General features: G+C 43.5%; 2 protein-coding genes across 2 annotated transcripts; one reads left to right on the forward strand and one right to left on the reverse strand.

The window, feature by feature from the left end:
• Positions 1-1,506: 1,506 nt before the first annotated feature.
• scn1ba (sodium channel, voltage-gated, type I, beta a) lies at positions 1,507-8,032 on the reverse strand. The gene is made up of 7 exons (XM_056602494.1): positions 7,694-8,032; positions 6,973-7,019; positions 5,208-5,374; positions 3,647-3,875; positions 2,626-2,764; positions 2,048-2,116; positions 1,507-1,779 (listed from the first exon to the last, which is right to left on the reverse strand). Exons 2-6 carry the CDS (start codon positions 7,016-7,018, stop codon positions 2,053-2,055), a joined length of 645 nt encoding a protein of 214 aa, XP_056458469.1. The 5' UTR covers position 7,019; positions 7,694-8,032; the 3' UTR covers positions 1,507-1,779; positions 2,048-2,052.
• A 198-nt stretch (positions 8,033-8,230) lies between these two features.
• psmc4 (proteasome 26S subunit, ATPase 4) lies at positions 8,231-17,248 on the forward strand. Its single transcript, XM_056602493.1, has 11 exons — positions 8,231-8,329; positions 9,364-9,462; positions 11,175-11,361; positions 11,671-11,817; positions 12,169-12,278; positions 12,442-12,535; positions 13,516-13,683; positions 13,983-14,059; positions 16,042-16,210; positions 16,768-16,823; positions 16,937-17,248. Exons 1-11 carry the CDS (start codon positions 8,297-8,299, stop codon positions 17,048-17,050), a joined length of 1,254 nt encoding a protein of 417 aa, XP_056458468.1. The 5' UTR covers positions 8,231-8,296; the 3' UTR covers positions 17,051-17,248.
• Positions 17,249-18,957: the final 1,709 nt, after the last annotated feature.

Here is an 18,957-nt window from a genome sequence, read left to right on the forward strand (position 1 = left end):
GGAAATAGTACAATTCCAGGTCTTCTGGAAATGTTTTTGGTCGCTGTGTCATAATTCAGCTTCATTTTTTATATGTTGTTGCTTAAGGCGCACTCATTAACGAGAAAATGTCAAACTGGCACTGCATGTTGAAAAGGTTGCTGACCCCTGCTTTCGAGCTTTCGTTCCTTCAGAGAACCATCTCGGCTACCCCATTACATCCAATATCCCAGAGCCGTTCCTGGCCAGCACCTACACCGAAAGCAGTGAACCAACATCAACCGCCTGAGAACAGGTGTGGGAAGACGGTTCGGGGCAGCCATGCTGAAGTGGGGCATCACAGACGGTTCCCAATGCCAGCGTGAAGACCCCCATACATACTGTGGAACACACCCTAACCAGCTGCCCCAAATACCGGGCCCTGAACGGCGAGCGTGGTCTGATTGACCTTGATCATAGGACGCTGGACTGGCTCGCCTCTACAGAAATGAAGGTCTAAGGACGTACGACAGAAGAAGAAGATTCCTTCAGAGAATAATAGCTCTCATCTCTTCATAGAGAGCACCTCTCATCCCATTGAAGAGATCGGAGCTCCTACACTCACTAAACCGCAAAAATCAACTCCCCAGTCATTTGCCTGGTGGACTATACCATCTGGTGGACTATACCACCTTCTAAGTCCGGCCCTTACCATCTGATGACCTATACCAATGGCTAGATCTTTCCTCCATACATCTCACAACTCGTGTTAAACTATGACAACTCATTTGAAGAATACACAACAGATAGTAAATATAATAAACGTGGAACGACATGGCTTTCTGATAAAAAGGTTTTAATGTATTTTAGGCTCCAATATTTCAATACACCTTATAGGGAAAGTAGCATGAGGAGTAATTGGATATAATACTTTAAAGGTTTCATACAATTATATACATTAATATCTAATCATGCAATTTAAACCATGTTACAACATCAACAATGCAGCAAAACCCTGTTTATTAGAGGGCGAACATTGAGGATTCGTATAGTTTAAATGTTTAGTGTAACATTTTACCATGGCAGTGTAATCCTTGCCCTTAGATTGACATGAACAAAATCGGTGTAGCGATAAAATGGAACATGGAAGAGTTCTGAACATTCAGCCTATAAATGAGGGTTAAAAAGTAAATAAATCTATATGTATTATTTATACATTTAGATATATATACCCCAATCAAAAGTTTGGTCAACTTAAGAGTAATACAAAGTGTTGCCATTATTCAATTGCCTTTTAAATTAAGATTATGTTTGCATAATTAGGTTTATTTACAACCCTGTGTGTGTGTGCGTGTATGTATGTATGTATATATAAATGCTGTGATTTATGTAAAGCCAGTGATCCCAAAACCACAATTTTAAAGGATGTAATTTGTCTTATGATCGTCATCCTAAAATGGGCTGAGACTTCACAAAATCACATGTTGAATCCATCTGATACAGTGGCTCACTGGCTGTTTAAGACTGAAGCATGTAATGTCAGTTAATGTCTAGCCACCCAGTTAGCCAATCGAGGTGATATTTCAAAGACTAATTAGTTATATGGTAATTAGATTGGGTTTTGCAAACTGCACTTTACTTTGGTTGTGTTAAACAAAGTTGCGGCAATTGCGTTTACTTTTTTTACGACAGCACTTGAACTATCGCTTTAATACTTACAAACTTTAACCTCCAACCTAAACCTTGACCTTTAAACTCTCATCTTTAGCTGCAGGGGTCCGTCGGTCGCTCCAGGCTCAGGGTCCCAAGTGCAATCTTGAGCTTAAATAGAACATTCAAATAAAATATTTAAATTAATAAAACATATGTATTCATTTAAATGTGTGTTATTGTATATACACACTGTATATTTTCACACACACACACACACACACACACACACACACACACACACACACACACACACACACACACACACACACACACACACACTTATATACAAACCCACAACTTTGATTTAGAAACAAATTATTTACAATTTTAAACATACAATAGCCTACAATCAATTATCTACAAGAGAGAATCCTACTAGATCTATTCGTCCACCAGAAGGTCTTCCGAGTTCTTTTCAGTTGGAGAAGTTGCGCTGTACTCAGCCCTGATTGATAGAGACGGAGATAAGAAGAGCACAGAGGAAAGAGAAAAAAACAAGGTGAGATGCCGATTACAACAAATTACATCAGAAGCAGAGGAGAGATGAGAAGAAGAGAGGTGTGTGTGTGTGTATGTGTGTTAGGGCTGCTCGATTATGGGAAAAATCATAATCACGATTATTTTGGTCAATATTGAAATCACGATTATTTTTGAGTTTGAAAACATGTTGTATTTATTCACCATGTCTCTCCCAAAAAGAACTTTTGTAACTGAGAACTTTGAAATTTCGCCTTAAAATAATACACAAAATGGTCAAAAATAAAATGTTCCAATCTAAAATGATATACAGATACGTGTCCAGCTGTTACGCCCCTTCTATAAATCATTAAAAAAAAAAAATAATGTTAAATCGAAAAATCATTTATGTTAATTTTCTGATCGTTTGACGCTAAAGTCGAGATCGCGATCAAAATTCGATTAATCGCCCACCAGCCCTAGTGTGTGTGTACTGACATGCTCTCCCTCTGCGCCACCCCGGCAGCGGAGATCTTCCCGTAGCAGTAGATCATCTCTACAAGGAGCCACAGCTGTAGACCGATGATGGAGACGTACATCATCACCTCCGATACAATGGAGGCATCAGGCCTGGTCGCTTTTGGGGGGTGCACAGAGACAGATATTGATATTATTCTATCTGGGGAACGTGACAAATTAAAGGGGACGTATTATACCACCAGTGGTGACAGTGATTGGCCGTTACAAGCCGTTTTGAAAATCTGCCTCTTCTGCCATCACAAGTGGGCGCGTCCGCCTAGATTTGTGACAAGATAGATGAGCAACGTTTGCTACAGTCCACTGGGTAGGCTGGTCTGAGCTATCAAGCACATCACATCTATGTGGACGAGCCCACTTGTGATGTCACAAGAGGCCTATTTTCAAAACGGCTTGTAAAGGATAATCACACTCACACACCTGGTGGTATAATATGTCACCTTAGAAAAAAGGGACCATTACTGTTGAGTCCATCTTGTGATACATTTTATAACCGTTCTTACTTTTGAATCGTTTTTTCTTTGTACTGAGGAAGCCTGGGCTAGATTCCAAAAACATTTCCCTACTGCTTGAAAGTTAATTATCTGACCAATCACAACCTTCAGAGTCCTTCACGTGCTATCTGGCCAAATGGCGCAGTAATGTGTAATTGTCTGATGCATTAGACGAACATCGTTAAAACACTTCCTGCTAGGCTACACAGAAGCATCCTCAGTCCCCAAGACAATTCAGCGGCCGATTAAACGGCCTGTCAAGCAGCTTCAACGATCGGTGGAGATCAAGGAAATGCTCTGGAGATTTAGCCCAATAGACTTCAGCCCAATAGACTTAGACTAAACCATAACCCCTGGTGGGACTTTTTTTTACATTTCGTCCAGGGGTTTTTACTGAAATGTTATATTTCAGTCTAACTGAACCCCGCCTTAAATGCGTCTAGTTTAGAAGTGGTTTGAATCCATCGAAACAGGCTTTGAGATCTTACGTTTTTCCACCACCGTGAGGGTGAAGTTCTTCTGGCTGTAGGTGGGGATGCAGTATTTGTGGATGGTGAGGTTCCGGGTGATCTCGCAGCGGTAGTGCCCCGTGTCGTTAGTGGTCACGTTGTGGAGGATGATGGAGCCGTCCTGCAGGTCAGTGCTATTCTCGCTGCCGTCCCACGTCAAGCGTTTGTCGAACTGCGGGCCCATGGTGATGTCCCTGAAGCTGTAGATCTAGCCATGACAAGAGGCTTGTAGTAAAAGCTACCTACCCAGCCTCCTACCACCCTACCTACACATCTATCTCCTATCAATCTACCCAGTTAGAGAGGGTACATCCCTAACCCTACCAATCTAGGGTAGGTAGGGTCGTCCTAGGTCTGTAAGACTTAGCCTAGGAAACATGAGAAATGTAAGTTTTCTCTGTGCATTGTAAACATGTGCATTCCTGTCTCCTTATTGTAAGAGGTGTATCTTATTTCCTAGTTGTCATCTCAGATGAGGGGTTGTTTGCAGCTCTTCTATAATGCAAGTGATGCTTTCTGAAACCACTCTGCCGGCTCTGAGCTTCCTGCCTCTACAGCTGATTACGTTAGAGTGCGGAGAAAGGCTGGAAAGATATCAGCTTGCTGCAGTAGCATGGTGATTATAGAGGCTACATCAGATATTCTATGCATGATCACCATAGTTCATAGAATATATATTCATATAACTGTATTGAAAACCTCTAGTTAAGATAATATATATATTGGTCTGTAAGAGTGTCGCTAGATGAAGTTTAATATTAGTGCTGTCAAGCGATTAAAATAATTAATCGCGATTAATCACATTAATGTCATAGTTAACTCACGATTAATCGCGAGCAACCGCGATTAATCACAAATGTTTTTTCTATGCTAAATATCCCTTGATTTCTTTGTCCCATTAATTGTTCTAATTTTAATGCTCTTATCAACATGGAGAAGTGCATCGGCTTGCCTTGTGCAAATGTTTTTTTATTGATAACAACATTGGCATATACTGATCAAAACAGGACGATGCAAAAAAAGAAGCCTATAGTGCAATTAAACGATGATTATACAAACATACTGCCTTGAACGTAGCAGTCAGGCTACTGCTTCTTTGTTTTGAGCCACAGAAAAAAAAAAGAATTGCGTTAATCGTGCGATAAAAAAAATTAACGCCGTTAAAATTGGTTTGCGTTAACGCCGTTAATAACGCGTTTAACTGACAGCACTATTTAATATACAATATAATAGCATGTAGATAACTGAATATACTAGATATACGGGAACATGTAGATAGTGTTCATAGCTGATAGCTGAGGTTTGTATCTGGGTCAATGAGAGGTGTGTACCTGCGTCAAGGTGAGGTGTGTACCTGCGTCAAGGTGAGGTGTGTACCTGCGTCAATGTAAGGTGTATACCTGGCTCAAGGTGAGGTGTGTACCTCGGTCAATGTGAGGACTGAACCTGGGTGAGGGTTTAGGTGTGTACTTGGGTCAACGTGAGGACTGAACCTGGGTGAGGGTTTAGGTGTGTCCCTGGGCCAGGGTGAGGTATGTACCTGGACGAAGCTGGTGTTGGGGACTTTCATGTAGTACCAATCAACAGAGGCAGTGGCGGGGACCTCCGCCCTCCTCTTGCAGCAGATGCAGCCCAGCTTGAAGTCCTCAGTGGCCACAGCCTCCGTGTCCGATTCCACCTCCACACATGCCCCCCAGGACTCCTGTCCTGGCTCAGGGAGGAGAGTGTCAGAACCAGGACCTCCTCCTCACTCCTACACCTCCCCTCCACTCAACCTCCGCTCCAGCCAGCCAAACATCACCCTCATCTTTGGAGGGGTTTGGTTTAGGAAGTCATCACAGCAGCAGCTAGCGGCAACCATCCTCATATATGCTCTATGTTTAGTGTTGGCCAGGGTTAGCTGCTAATCACATGCTTTTTTATTTATTTATTTGTATTTATCGTCTTTCCAGAAGATGTTTGGTTTGTTTCTTCAGAATGAGGAGAAATAAAGACTTTCTGGCTGTCGGTCCTTCATATATAGAAACATAGGTCTATATATGATATCATCATCATCATCATCATCATCATCATCATCATCATCATCATCATCATCATCATCATCATCGTCTTCATCATCGGCCGACTCAACAAACCTGCAGCTCCTCCTCAGCCTCGACCTCAACCATTCATCTTTCAACTTTGACCTCTGGGGTGCATTTGTTTTTTTGAGTTGCGAAATAATGGAGGGGAAAGGGGGGAGGAAACCATGTTGTTTCTCATCAGAATTCCCCTCTAGGTGGTGAGGAAGAGGCGCACACACAGAGAGAAAGAGAGAGGAAAGCTTGTGGCAGGGGAGGGAGGGAGGGAGGGAGGAGGGGGGGGAGGCTGATGAGCTTGATAGAAAAGAGGAGAAGATTAGAAGGGGAGGAGAATGTTAAGTTCAGAGCAAAAGAAGGAAACATTTGACTTTTAACATAACATAGCATAATATAGAAACAGCTTATTAAGTAGCAGGTAGAGGTTAGGCAGTGAACACAGAGACGGGTCATTAAGGAGCAGGTAGGTGTAAGACAGTGTACACACAGACAGGTGATTAAGGAGCAGGTAGGGGCTTGACAGTGAGTACAGAAACGGGTCAATAAGGAGCAGGTAGAGGGTAGACAGTGAGTTTAGAGACAGGTCAATCAAGAGTCAGCAAACCCCCAAATATTTCTTTCAATTGTTGAACGGGGTACATTTTCTGGAAAATACAATAAATCTTCTTCCAGCTACTTCCAGCTAAAGATAGATAGATACATCCTTATTAATCCCCCGTAGGACAAATTTGTTATTGATAGATGGTTTTGCAGAGTGGTGGTTTCTATTGGCTACACATCCTAGCCCGAGCAAGTATGCCATGGGTTTTGATGACAGCCTTCACAATTGCAAGCATTGTTTTAGTGTTTGATGTAAAAACCATCTCAACTGGCGGGAGTACTCAGATCACATTGGTTGCTGCAACTCTTAGGTGGACCTACGTCCGCTTGAACGGAGGGTTTACTGACCCAGTAGGCAGGGGTCGGATGGTGTGGATGGAGGGGAGAGGAGCAATGGGCCGGGAGAGAGTCAACACACACACACACACACACACACACACACACACACACACACACACACACACACACACACACACACACACACACACACACACACACACACACACACACACACACACAGACACATACATATATACACGGCATGTAGCTGTTAGCGTCTGGGCTAAAACACATGTAAATCAAGGCTCCTGCAATCGTCATGGCAACAGGCCACGCCCATCGACTCACCTTTCATCAGGAGGAGGACAGCGAGCCGGAGCCCCAGCACCCACATCCTGCAACAGACGCACACTCATGAATACACACCCACAGGCCAGTGCACCATTTCCTATAGCCCTAAGTGTGTGTGTGTGTGTGTGTGTGTGTGTGTGTGTGTGTGTGTGTGTGTGTGTGTGTGTGTGTGTGTGTGTGTCTGTGTCTGTCTCTATGTGTGTGTGTGTGTGTGTGTGTGTGTGTGTGTGTGTGTGTGTGTGTGTGTGTGTGTGTTCAGCCCTGGGCTGAATCCTAGAGGCTTTGAGCAAAAGGGTGGAGTCACAGCTCAGTTGAGGTGGGAGTTAGTAAGGGATGTCAGCTCTGTCTGATATAAATTATATATCAGCTAAGAAATAAGATAGTCTACTTCCTCATCTGACAACACGAGAGAATATGAATGTATTCTATTTTCTATCTCGCAGGTTGAGAGAGACAATTAATTAAGAGCCTCAGCAGCCATGACATATTAACGAAAATAAAGAAATGAAGATAAGGGATACAGGTCGAACTTATTTCTTTCAAAGAAAACATTTGTGATCCAAATAATGTGAGCCGATAATGATCCAAAATGTGTACGTTTTTTTTCTCCGTGGCGTGTTGGCAGAACGTGTTCGATTGATTAAAAAAATAGATCCACATTTGAACAATCAATAACTTGTGTGTGTAGGTCAAATTAATTAGAAGCAGTCCGTTGTACCTGTCTTTTCTTGGCGGTCTCCTTGATGCCTCACTGCCTTCTTGGAGCCGCGGGACGGCCAGTCGCTCCTGCCTTCTCACCGGGAAAGCTAGAGGGTGTTTACAGTGAGGGCAGAGACGCGTTGAGCAAGCCGCTACTGAAGGTTATTAGCACAAGAAACCTCTTCGCAACAGACTGCATGTGCACTTAACAACCACGACACAAAGAGCCGCTGCATGTCCAGCCAACATAAAAAAAAAGAAAAAAAAAGGATTACAATCCGCTACAGGTTGCGCTCATGGTTGCCCTGCCGCTGGATGGGTGGGGGTGATTGAGAAGAGAGGATGGCGAGGGCGGATGCTGAAATGTTGTTATCGCAACTGGACCCGACAGCTCTCCCAAGAAACAAATGGGGTTTCATACAACTTTTCCAAAGGATAAACAGAGTTCCACTTGTTTTCAACCAAACACAATACACTGCTAAAAGTATATTATATTTGCATATGTTTTGATCTGTTAGATGTTACACTCGACATCAATAAAGATATTGTGACTTTAATTGAACTGCATTACCCAGACTCCTTTGAGCGTCAGAGTGACGTCGGCAGAGCAGACCGATTCAACATGGAGGACGTAGTGACCGTAGAGAAGAACCCGGTATGACAAACTCAATTACATTTAGCGCATATTTTCTACAATGAAACCCTAAAGTTTTATTATGTTTCGGCTAGTGTGGTAATATTGTGCTTTTTGTGCGTTGCATGACCTTGTCATTTCATAAATGTAGTTTAGAACGACGCACATATGAACTAAAACAATCATTCAATCTCGACACAACTGCTATGTCACGCCAGTCAGATAGCGGTTAGCTAACATCTGCTAGCGCGAATGTAGTGGGTTGACACATGAAAGTCGATTAAACTTGATATTTCAAGTAAGATCAACCTGATCACTTGCGTTCCGTCGTCATTGTTTCACCTTAAACTGTTTTAAATATATAGTTTGACTAGCTGACTCGGACCAGTATCATGGTTCATGTTTCCTAGCATGGTGTTAGCTAGCTAGTAAATTGTGTTTTTAAGTATTGATTATGATGATGATACGCTTAATTCATACATTTTTAAAACCTACGGTTGTGCAGTGCAATTTATATAATGAAACACATAAACTACATATTTTAGGAATGGTAGACAACTAAAATGGTCTGTTAGATGGACAGATTCGTTCAAATGATTTGTACAATGAAATCCACAAAAACAAATGATAGGTGGTGTTTGGCAGAACAAGAACACTGTTGTGTTATCGTGAATTTATGATAATGCTGTAGTGTTTTTACCAAAACATGTATCTTTTGGTGATCGTGATGATGTTATTGTAATTATATTTCAATGTTGTTCAGGCTGATGCTGTAATAACCATTTTGTTTGAGTGATGTAGTCAGGATTTTTTTGTCATCGATGATGCTGTAGTCATAACGTTTTAGTGATGATGCTGTAGTGTTTTTGTTGTTAACGTGATGCTGTAGTAATGTTTCACTGATAAAAGTGTTAGTAATAATGTTTGTGCTGATGAGGATATATTAGGTGTTGATAAAAATGTTGGTATTTAATGATGTTGATGCTGTAGTGTTGGTAAGTCTAATGAAGTGATAATGTTGTAGTTGTGTTGATGATAATGTTGTGTTGTTGCAGGAGGAGTTACCTGTCATGCAGAGCTCCAGACCCCACACCGCTCTCTCCTTCCTGGCGCCGGAACCGGAGGATCTGGAAGACCTATACAGCAGATACAAGGTGGGGATGGGTTTCTTAAGTTAGTATTGAAACCGTCAAAGTGGTCAGGAACACCATCAGTCTTTGCATGGTCTGGCTGTATTTTAAATTCTACGTTTAAAGACATCGGTCAGGTCTGATAACAGTGAATACGGATTTCCGCAAAACACATGCTAACCTTTCTTTGCCGGTTGCAAACAAGCCATTTTTTGTCATGTACAAACAATCCTCATTTTCAGTTAACTTCGGTTTGTTATTGAGCAACCACTCGGGACAATCAGTACGTTAACATGCACATCTTAATCAGATTAAAACCATAGTTTGAATATGCTCCTTAATCAGACAAGTGCAATTGTCTGAGTATACATGGCGGTGAGAAAATCGGTTCATTGGCCGAAGCATTTCATACCCCGGTACGATAGGTGGCACTCTGCCCATTTAAACTAGTGGTAATAGAGCCACCGGTTGACCTCTTTACGTCACTAGCAACAACAAACTCAGGCGGCATTCGAGAATGATGTTTATAGTAGACAGCTGTAAGTTGACTTCGGGTCCATGTAATTTCTCCTGCGCTCCATTGTTCCGACATCTCGGTTGTATGCAAACTCCTCCGGCAGCGGCGGAACAACTCCTCCGCATACGGCAACAATCCCTTTCTCCTCCATGTCGCGTTACAATCTGGACTTCAGAGAGTCAAAGCCGAAGTTCCTTTCCACCAATTCCTTCTCCACCATGGCCGAGATAACCCCCACTACGAGCCTTTACTTGTTGCTGAAATACCAGAGAGTCAGAGAACCCGACGCAGTCCTTTAAGGTTCCTAATATCAGAAAATATCCACGTCAGTTCGGCCAAAGCACAATGAATGAATAAAGATTGTAAAAAAAACATTTATTTTGACAGATGTGCACGAAGTTACTACTCTAGAACCTTGTTGATGACCAACATTTAGACAGACATGTACTTTTAATTCAGCCTTGGGTGAAATCAAAGTGTTAACCTTTCATGCTGTCAGCTCCCAGACCGTAGTCGAGGAGCAGAGGCGAGATGTTCCCTCCAGGGCAGATGTTCTCTCGGGGGTAACACCCTTCACTTTGACCGGCAGTGGGTCTGCTTATAGGTCAGAATGAAGCGGCCACCGATTATTGTCAGGCTGGGTACTTTATTCGTAGTTCCACTAACTTAAAAGTACACGTTTGCCCTGACACAACTGGACTCGTTCATTCACTAAACTGACACCCACAACCGCTCAATCTCCTCGCTCGTCCACTCACTCGCTGAAGTCACTCACACACACACAGCCATTCTCGCACACACACATGCGCTTTTTGATATTCAGTACACAGAAGCGTAGTGTACTGAATGCATGTTGATGATGATACACTTCTTTTAGGGGGTAACTACATTGGCACGACACTGACTTCCTCCCCCTTTTAAATAAATCGTGGTTTCTTGTTTTCCGACGGCGACAACAACACGCATTGAAGGTTACGCAAAATCCGATTACAATCGAATTGACCTTATACATGCTTATTGCGACTAACAAACAAATAATCCAGGGATCTTAACCCGACTATGAGTAACCCGATTCGATTTTAGTCCGACTAACGTGTATACATGCATCTTAATAATCCAATCATAGTCGGACTAAGCCAATAATTAGATTTTCTTGAGTGTCATTGAAAGGCACCAACTTGTCTGATGTCGGGCCCATGCCCCTTCCCTCCCTCTACAGAAGCTACAGCAGGAGCTGGAGTTCCTGGAGGTGCAGGAGGAGTATATCAAGGACGAGCAGAAGAACCTGAAGAAGGAGTTCCTCCACGCCCAGGAGGAGGTGAAGAGGATCCAGAGCATTCCACTCGTCATCGGACAGTTCTTGGAGGCCGTGGACCAGAACACCGCCATCGTGGGCTCCACCACCGGTACACCATCACTGGTCAAACCGAGGCTAGAAACCACCTGCTAGAACCCCAACACGCCTCATTTTCAACGCCTGCTAGAACCACAGACATCGTCGTAAACACTTCCTAGAACCCAACGAAGGCCCTTATTAACACCTCCTAGAACGCAAGACTTGTCCTCCCACATATTTGCTAGATTCTAGATATAGAGGTCCCATCGAAAACTGTAAGATGAACTGCCAAGATGCTGACCGTGGCAAGTGTGAAATCTTTAATTCGGTAGCTGGAGATGAGATGTACTCAGTAGTTCTGCTCTGTGCCCCCTCCCAGGGTCGAACTACTATGTCCGCATCCTGAGCACCATTGACCGAGAGCTGCTGAAGCCCAACGCCTCAGTAGCGCTCCACAAGCACAGCAACGCCCTGGTCGACGTCCTGCCGCCCGAGGCCGACAGCAGCATCATGATGCTCACTGCCGGTAACCCTCCACCAACCAACCGGCTAACAACCCCACTTACCGTTCCCATTCAGGAATGACCCTGTGCAGGAAACGTTCCAAAACATTGCAACTTGTTAGAATGACTGCATGTTTGAAATGGCCTAATGTAACGATGACGTGAGCTTTTTAAATTGTTACTGCAGTCCAAATTTACAATATTGGAGAGAGTTGTCACACACAAAACTGTCGCCAACTACTCTGTGGAGTTGAGCTGTGGTACGAGTGAATCTGCGCCTTGTTGGGTCACAGTACCATGGCAAAAACTGCTACAGCAAAACTGTACAAAAAAACTGAAATGTGCCATAAAACTACTGTGGTTTCTCCTCTCAGACCAGAAGCCTGATGTGATGTATGCAGACATTGGAGGCATGGACATTCAGAAGCAGGAAGTCAGAGAGGCAGTGGAGCTGCCCTTAACTCACTTTGAGCTCTATAAACAGGTGTGTGTGTGTGTGTGTCTCTGTCTGTTTTATGTTTCATTTGCTTTATTAAAGGATCCCCATTAGCTTATGCCATAGCAGATCGCTAGGTCTGTCTGTCTGTCACACAGGCACGGTGTAAGGCTGGCTGGTCTCCCTAACTCCTCTCCTCCTGACCCCTCAGATTGGTATCGACCCACCTAGGGGAGTCCTGATGTACGGCCCTCCAGGCTGTGGAAAGACCATGTTGGCCAAGGCTGTGGCGCACCACACTACAGGTAACTTAACCCCAATGCCCCCACACTACAGGTAACCTAGCATCCCCCCACATGTAACGCCCCTCCGCCCCATCATCCCACCGGTAACTCCCCCCACCACCAACCTCCAGGCAATTAACCCTGACCACACACTACCGGTAACTCAACCCCAATACCTCCACACTACCGGTAACTCAACCCCAATACCTCCACACTACCGGTAACTCAACCCCAATACCTCCACACTACCGGTAACTCAACCCCAATACCACCACACTAACGGTAACTCAACCCCAATACCACCACACTACCGGTAACTCAACCCCAATACCACCACCCTACAGGCAACTCAACCCCAATACCACCACCCTACAGGCAACTCAACCCCAATACGAAACACTGCCGGTAACTAGGGTTGCCGCGGTATACGGTATTACCGGTGTTACCGGTGTTGAGGCCAACACCGATTTTTTTCATTATTTTTTCAGAAATAAAAAAAAAATTCAGTAAAAATGAATAATATAATTAAGAAAATTACAATGTGTAGAATAGGCCACAGTTCTGCTCTGTGCGGGAGAATTGGCGCGCCGAGAATTGGAGTGCTTCCTTACAAGACCGTTAACCGTAGCAACGCCGGTAAACAAACCCCGCGAAGCCCAATCCCTACGTGAGCTCCCCGCGCTATGGCCATCCGGAGGCGATATTATGATTTATAAAATTATATGATACTATTATGTATAGAAAGTTATAAGACGCCGAGAATTGGCGCGCTGCCAGCCCCTGTCACCGAGTGTGAGAGGAGAGTTGACGGAGAAGATGGCGGTTGAACTAGTTTCAAAGTTAATACCTTTTTATACCGGTAATACCGGTGTTGACACGAGTGTGTTACTTGGTGTGAAAATGTCCACACCGCGGCATCCCGACCGGTAACTCAACCCCACCCTCGTCAGCTAACTGACAAAATGGTAGCTAATGTGTGTCTTTTGGTTTTTCCGTGGCAGCTGCGTTTATTCGTGTGGTGGGCTCGGAGTTTGTCCAGAAGTACCTGGGGGAGGGTCCTCGCATGGTGCGAGACGTCTTCAGGCTGGCCAAGGAGAACGCCCCCGCCATCATCTTCATCGACGAGATCGACGCCATTGCCACCAAGCGCTTTGACGCACAGACCGGAGGTATGGACCAGTAGTACTACATCATACTACTGCTAATACTAATGGTGGCATTACCTGTAGAACTTCATAATACTACTACTACTACTACTACTGGTGGTATGACCTGTAATACTTGCTACCACTACCATAACTACTGGTGGTATGACTTCGTAGTACTACATACTACTATAACTACCGGTGGTGTAACCTGCTTTAATTCCTAGTACTTGTATCAGTATGTCCTATACTACATACTTATTCTACGACTACTTTCATCTGTATACAAACTCTTACCTGCACCGCCTCCACCCCCTCTCCAGCTGACCGAGAGGTGCAGAGAATCCTCCTGGAGCTTCTGAACCAAATGGACGGCTTTGACCAGAACGTCAATGTTAAGGTGAGCTGTCCTCGCTAGTCTGGACCTACAGGTCCCCTGTTTGAACCTGCCTTACTTGGTCAAAGTTAAATGATGCCAATAGGGGAGCTTGGTCTGAAGAGTTTGTAGTAGGTCCTGCTGTGTCTACGGTAGGGCTGTCAATCCTCCCCTCAAATCATATTCGAATTTCTAATGCTTCTTATGTTGAATATTCGAATAATATTCGAATATTTAAATGTTTTTTTTTATTTATTTTTTTTATATCATTATATACACCGATACCATCTTATTATTAGGCACACGTCCCGCGTCCACTATAGGGTGCGTCAACCAAATCTGTTATGTAACATTTGCAACAAGTTTTACCAAATCAATACAAAACTTATATAAATAGGTAAGATATAACGCCAGAAATATTCAAGCAATGATGTTTAATGAAGAAGCTCGGCAACATTCTCGGCAGTGTGGCTTTTTTTTTTAATTCTGTCGTTTGGAGAACGATATCCTTCATTTCCCAGTCCTTGTTTATGAAATGTGCCGTGACCGTCACATATGAGTCCGTGGCCACTGATGTCCATCCATCTGTGGTTAGGGCGATCGATCGTCCACTAATAATTTCACGGATGTTTTCTTTAGTGGTATCATACAGCTTTACAATTCTGATGGTAATTGTCCCACGAGAGGGAACGTGTACCGTGGCTCAATCTCGCGGATGAACTCCTTAAACCTGTCCCCCTGCGAGATGTTAACTGGCCTCGTATCTTTGCAGATAAACTCAGTCAGCTTTTTCGTTATTGTCTCTTGCCGCCCAGCTGGCAGACAACGAGATGAGGAGGGAGGCAAAAACGATGTTATTCCTGGCTGTTTTGACCGTGGCTCTTCCTCAGCCGCTAACTGTTCTGCGTACTCCGAGTAATGCACTGAATGGAGGTGTGCGCTCATGTTGCTCGTAGTCGAGTGGTACTTTAACGACTTACAGCATAATTTGCAAATGACGGTTTCTCTGGATGTAATCTTCCCGTTTCTCGATGGAAATCCAAAAATTAAAGTTATGCTTTCCAGCTGTTTCTGCTCGCGAAAAAAAAAAAAAAAAAAAGTTTGAACGTTAGTTGCCGCACTCGAATGTTCTCCTATTTTAAAAATTCGAATTATATTCGAATAGCGAAGTTCGTTTCGACAGCCCTAGTCTACGGGGACGTCGTCTAACTGTGTCTACAGCCACCGCCCAAGTGTTTAGAGACGACCTTTGTCTCGCTGCATTTACAGGCATCCCATCTAACGTGTTTACAGGGACATGGTCTTAAACCGTTTTTTACATGTACATTTGTTTAATTATCTCTGGATCTAGATCCAACTGCCTGGGGCTGGCCCCGAATATGTAATTAATGACATGTCTAACTTCTTCCCTTTCTTTCCTATAGTGGCTAGATTCATTATAATAAATGTTTTGCATAAAGCAAAACTACAATATCATGTAGTATTTTTGTCCACTCATCCATCCAACTCGGTTTTGGGTAAAAAGATTCCAGTCACACGACTTCTATAATATGAGAGTAGGCCTACTTTCACATCTTAGCTGTTTGGTCATTTTTAATCAGTCCAGGTTTACCAATTCTCACACCGCATGCAAGATGTCAGAGTTGTACCTATGTCCGAAATACACAACTAACAAATGGATTATTTGGTTATTCAAATATTTTGAGCCAGCCCCAAAACCATTTACATTTACATTTAGGGCAGTTTGGGAATGTCTTGGAGTGTCTATCCTTAAACCCAGGTGATCAATGCTAAGTTGTAGAGCTGATACTTATTATTGTTCCCAGGTGATCATGGCTACTAAAAGGGCTGACACTCTGTAATGTTCCCAGGTGATCATGGCTACTAACATGACTCACACTCTGTAATGTTCCCAGGTGATCATGGCTACTAACAGGACTCACACTCTGTAATGTTCCCAGGTGATCATGGCTACTAACATGACTCACACTCTGTAATGTTCCCAGGTGATCATGGCTACCAACAGGGCAGACACTCTGGACCCGGCCTTACTGCGTCCTGGACGTCTGGACAGGAAGATTGAGTTTCCTCTCCCTGACCGCCGACAGAAGCGTCTGGTCTTCTCCACCATCACCAGCAAGATGAACCTGTCAGAGGAGGTGGACCTTGAGGACTGTATCCTTCATATTCACTACAACTGAACCAAACTTTATAGACTACTAGAGAGCACTGTACTTACTGGAAAGTTTTTTTTGGGGGGGGGGGGGGGGGTCTAGTCGACTATAATTAGCCACCATGTCTTCAAAAGTCCCATGCACAAGAAACATCATTTATGAGGACTGCTGATTGTCATGGTTTGTCTTCTGCTTTCTTGTTAACTGCCGGTATGTGATGAGTCAATTGGATTGGTTTGGCTAACGGAATGCTGGCTAGCTGAAGCGAGTCGAGGAATTGCGTGGTAGTTTAGACATGGGCGATGAGGCTTTAGCCAGGGGGGGTTATGGTAAGATGTACCAACGGTCAGTTATTCATACCCGACCACTGAATGTTTTAATCGACCAATCAGAATTTAATCTTCCACACAGCTGTGTGAGATAAAGAACTATAACCACCAGACCAACGGCTGTGTAACTAAACCGCAGCCTTGTGGGCCTGAAATTGTGTTGCAGCCAACGTGCTCCCTAGTATTTCCAGTGTTGGTATTATGGGATGTTTTCTTGACTCTGGTTCAGACGTGGCGAGACCCGACAAGATATCTGGAGCCGACATCAACTCCATCTGCCAGGAGGTGAGGACGGCCGCCACCCGTGGCTCCCGTTGATTGGCTCGATGGTAGAGGTGCTGCCATTGGCTCCTGTTGAAAAAGCCTTGGATGTGATTGGTTGTTCTGTTGTGTTGCAGGCTGGCATGCTGGCAGTGCGTGAAAACCGGTACATTGTCTTGGCCAAGGACTTTGAGAAGGCCTACAAGACCGTCATCAAGAAGGACGAACAGGAGCACGAGTTCTACAAGTAGTCTGAGTCCCTCCCACCTCCTCCGTCGCCCTCATCACCACCGCCCCCACCCTTTTGTTTCTGTCTGTACAATGTCTCTTGGAGCTCCTCTGCCTGTCTCTACAGGTGGTGTGTTTGGGGTCTGGGGGTTTAGGCTGTATTTAACCCCACTGTATCTGTGTCTTCTCAATAAAGAGCTTTTCCATAAAACAAGGCCTTGGTTCCTGAGGTGAATATGGTCTACCTCGTCACATTGTCGATTCCATACATTTCAAACCTTTTACACACACCACACGCGTTACTGAGATAATTAATGTCATTTTGATGGAAGGTAAGGAAATCTACAGCAGCCACATTTGTACTGTTAGTCAATTTTGGTTATGCATAAAGTGGTTGCATCCATGGTACTGATTGCTGTACATCTGATAAATATACAGTCAAGTCGTAAAACTTTCTCCACTGAGCGTGTCTCAGAAACCTCATAATCTGGACAGCAGAAACTGGTGGGATGGCGTCTTTCTCCAACAGCAGCAGAGTCGAATGTCCCCCCCCAGGGCTCTGTCTCCTCTTTCCTCACGCCCTCTCTGCTGCAATTACTGCCTCGCCTTCTGCCCACCAGGAGTCACAGCAGCTGAGACTGCAGTTCGCCCTTTAGACCCCACAGTGGAAAAAAATCCCATACATTTTAGTAAACGTCGTCACTGAGAAATAATCGAAGATCGTTGTAATTATGTAATATCACAATTGATAATGCATTTGATTTGTACTAAAGACTGCATGATCCTCGTGTGTGTAATTTATCGTGCAAGTATTTTATGGGGGATCAACTTGTTTCCCGGCTGAGTGGCAGGCAAGTGCTCTGTGACCTTGTCGAATAAGTAACCTACTGATAAAGTGTTGTAAATCTCTGGAATCAAACAGAATTGAGGTATATACGTATATGCGTCACAAGGCCAACATCAGCGAGTCGAATGTCTACCGTGGTCATGCAGGGATGCGGGTTAAAGAACACCTGTCCGTTCCCATACTCAGCAGATCTGTCACGTCATAAAGTATAATGACCCAGTAACGTAAAGATCGCTATCATCGTTCATAAACTCAAGATATACATAATGTATGACCTATTATTTAGACCATTTCCAAGACATCCTACCTTAATCCAATAAGAATATTAATGTTTGATTTTAATTTATCCGGATTCCAAGTTGCAGAACGCATGATTTAATTGTACTGAGGAACACCATCAACTTAACACCTTTTAAGGATACGATCAATGTCGTGCATGTGAAACTAGGAAATGGGGTGCGAGAACAACACCGGAAAAACTGTCCAAATAGATTTGAAATAATTTAAATTATACTTGTTTATTGGCCAATTTACAAAAATATATGTATCTCTGTTTTATTTTATTTCGTTTATTTCGTTTTATCCGAACCCCTTGATCCGGTTTTACTCATTGAAACAGTTTTGAATTCTAGTCAGAATTCTATTGGATAAAATAAATCGTGTTTTTAATCTAATAATGTGTTTCCATGCATTGAAATTGGAGTAAGTCTAAACCAACTGGTTTCATCAGCCTGAAAATACCCCCCCCCCCCCAAACAACATAATTGGCATAAACGTCATAGTTCTCCAAGATACACAACCTGACACTAAAGGTAAATTAAGCATTGCATTGTTAATAATGTTATACTGTTGGCTACTGACTTCATATGGGTATCTGGGTTTGTGCTAGTTACTGTGCTGATGATTATGCAACATAACTACTGCAACGTAAAACATTGACCATGCAGATGTATTTCCCATATCAATCAAGATTAATTTAGTATTTATTATTTTGAGTTGAGCCGACTATATCGGGGACTGTTGGTTTAGAGCAAGGATGAACTTAAACATTATACAAATATTGCGAGCGCTGTTGAAAGATCC

Source organism: Gadus chalcogrammus, chromosome 11 (assembly GCF_026213295.1).
Source record: "Gadus chalcogrammus isolate NIFS_2021 chromosome 11, NIFS_Gcha_1.0, whole genome shotgun sequence".
NCBI lineage: Eukaryota > Metazoa > Chordata > Actinopteri > Gadiformes > Gadidae > Gadus > Gadus chalcogrammus.

Bases quoted from the DNA above. Each gene is read 5' to 3' on its own strand.
- scn1ba (XM_056602494.1), bottom strand. From the start codon at position 7,018: ATGTGGGTGCTGGGGCTCCGGCTCGCTGTCCTCCTCCTGATGAAAG. The intron at 3,876-5,207 runs GTACATACCTCA...TGTCATGGCTAG, and splicing joins CCAACACCAGCTTCGTCCAG to ATCTACAGCTTCAGGGACAT. The intron at 2,765-3,646 runs GTAAGATCTCAA...ACCCCCCAAAAG, and splicing joins CCTCACGGTGGTGGAAAAAC to CGACCAGGCCTGATGCCTCC.
- psmc4 (XM_056602493.1), top strand. From the start codon at position 8,297: ATGGAGGACGTAGTGACCGTAGAGAAGAACCCG. The intron at 12,279-12,441 runs GTGTGTGTGTGT...CTGACCCCTCAG, and splicing joins ACTTTGAGCTCTATAAACAG to ATTGGTATCGACCCACCTAG. The intron at 16,211-16,767 runs GTATCCTTCATA...ACTCTGGTTCAG, and splicing joins GGAGGTGGACCTTGAGGACT to ACGTGGCGAGACCCGACAAG.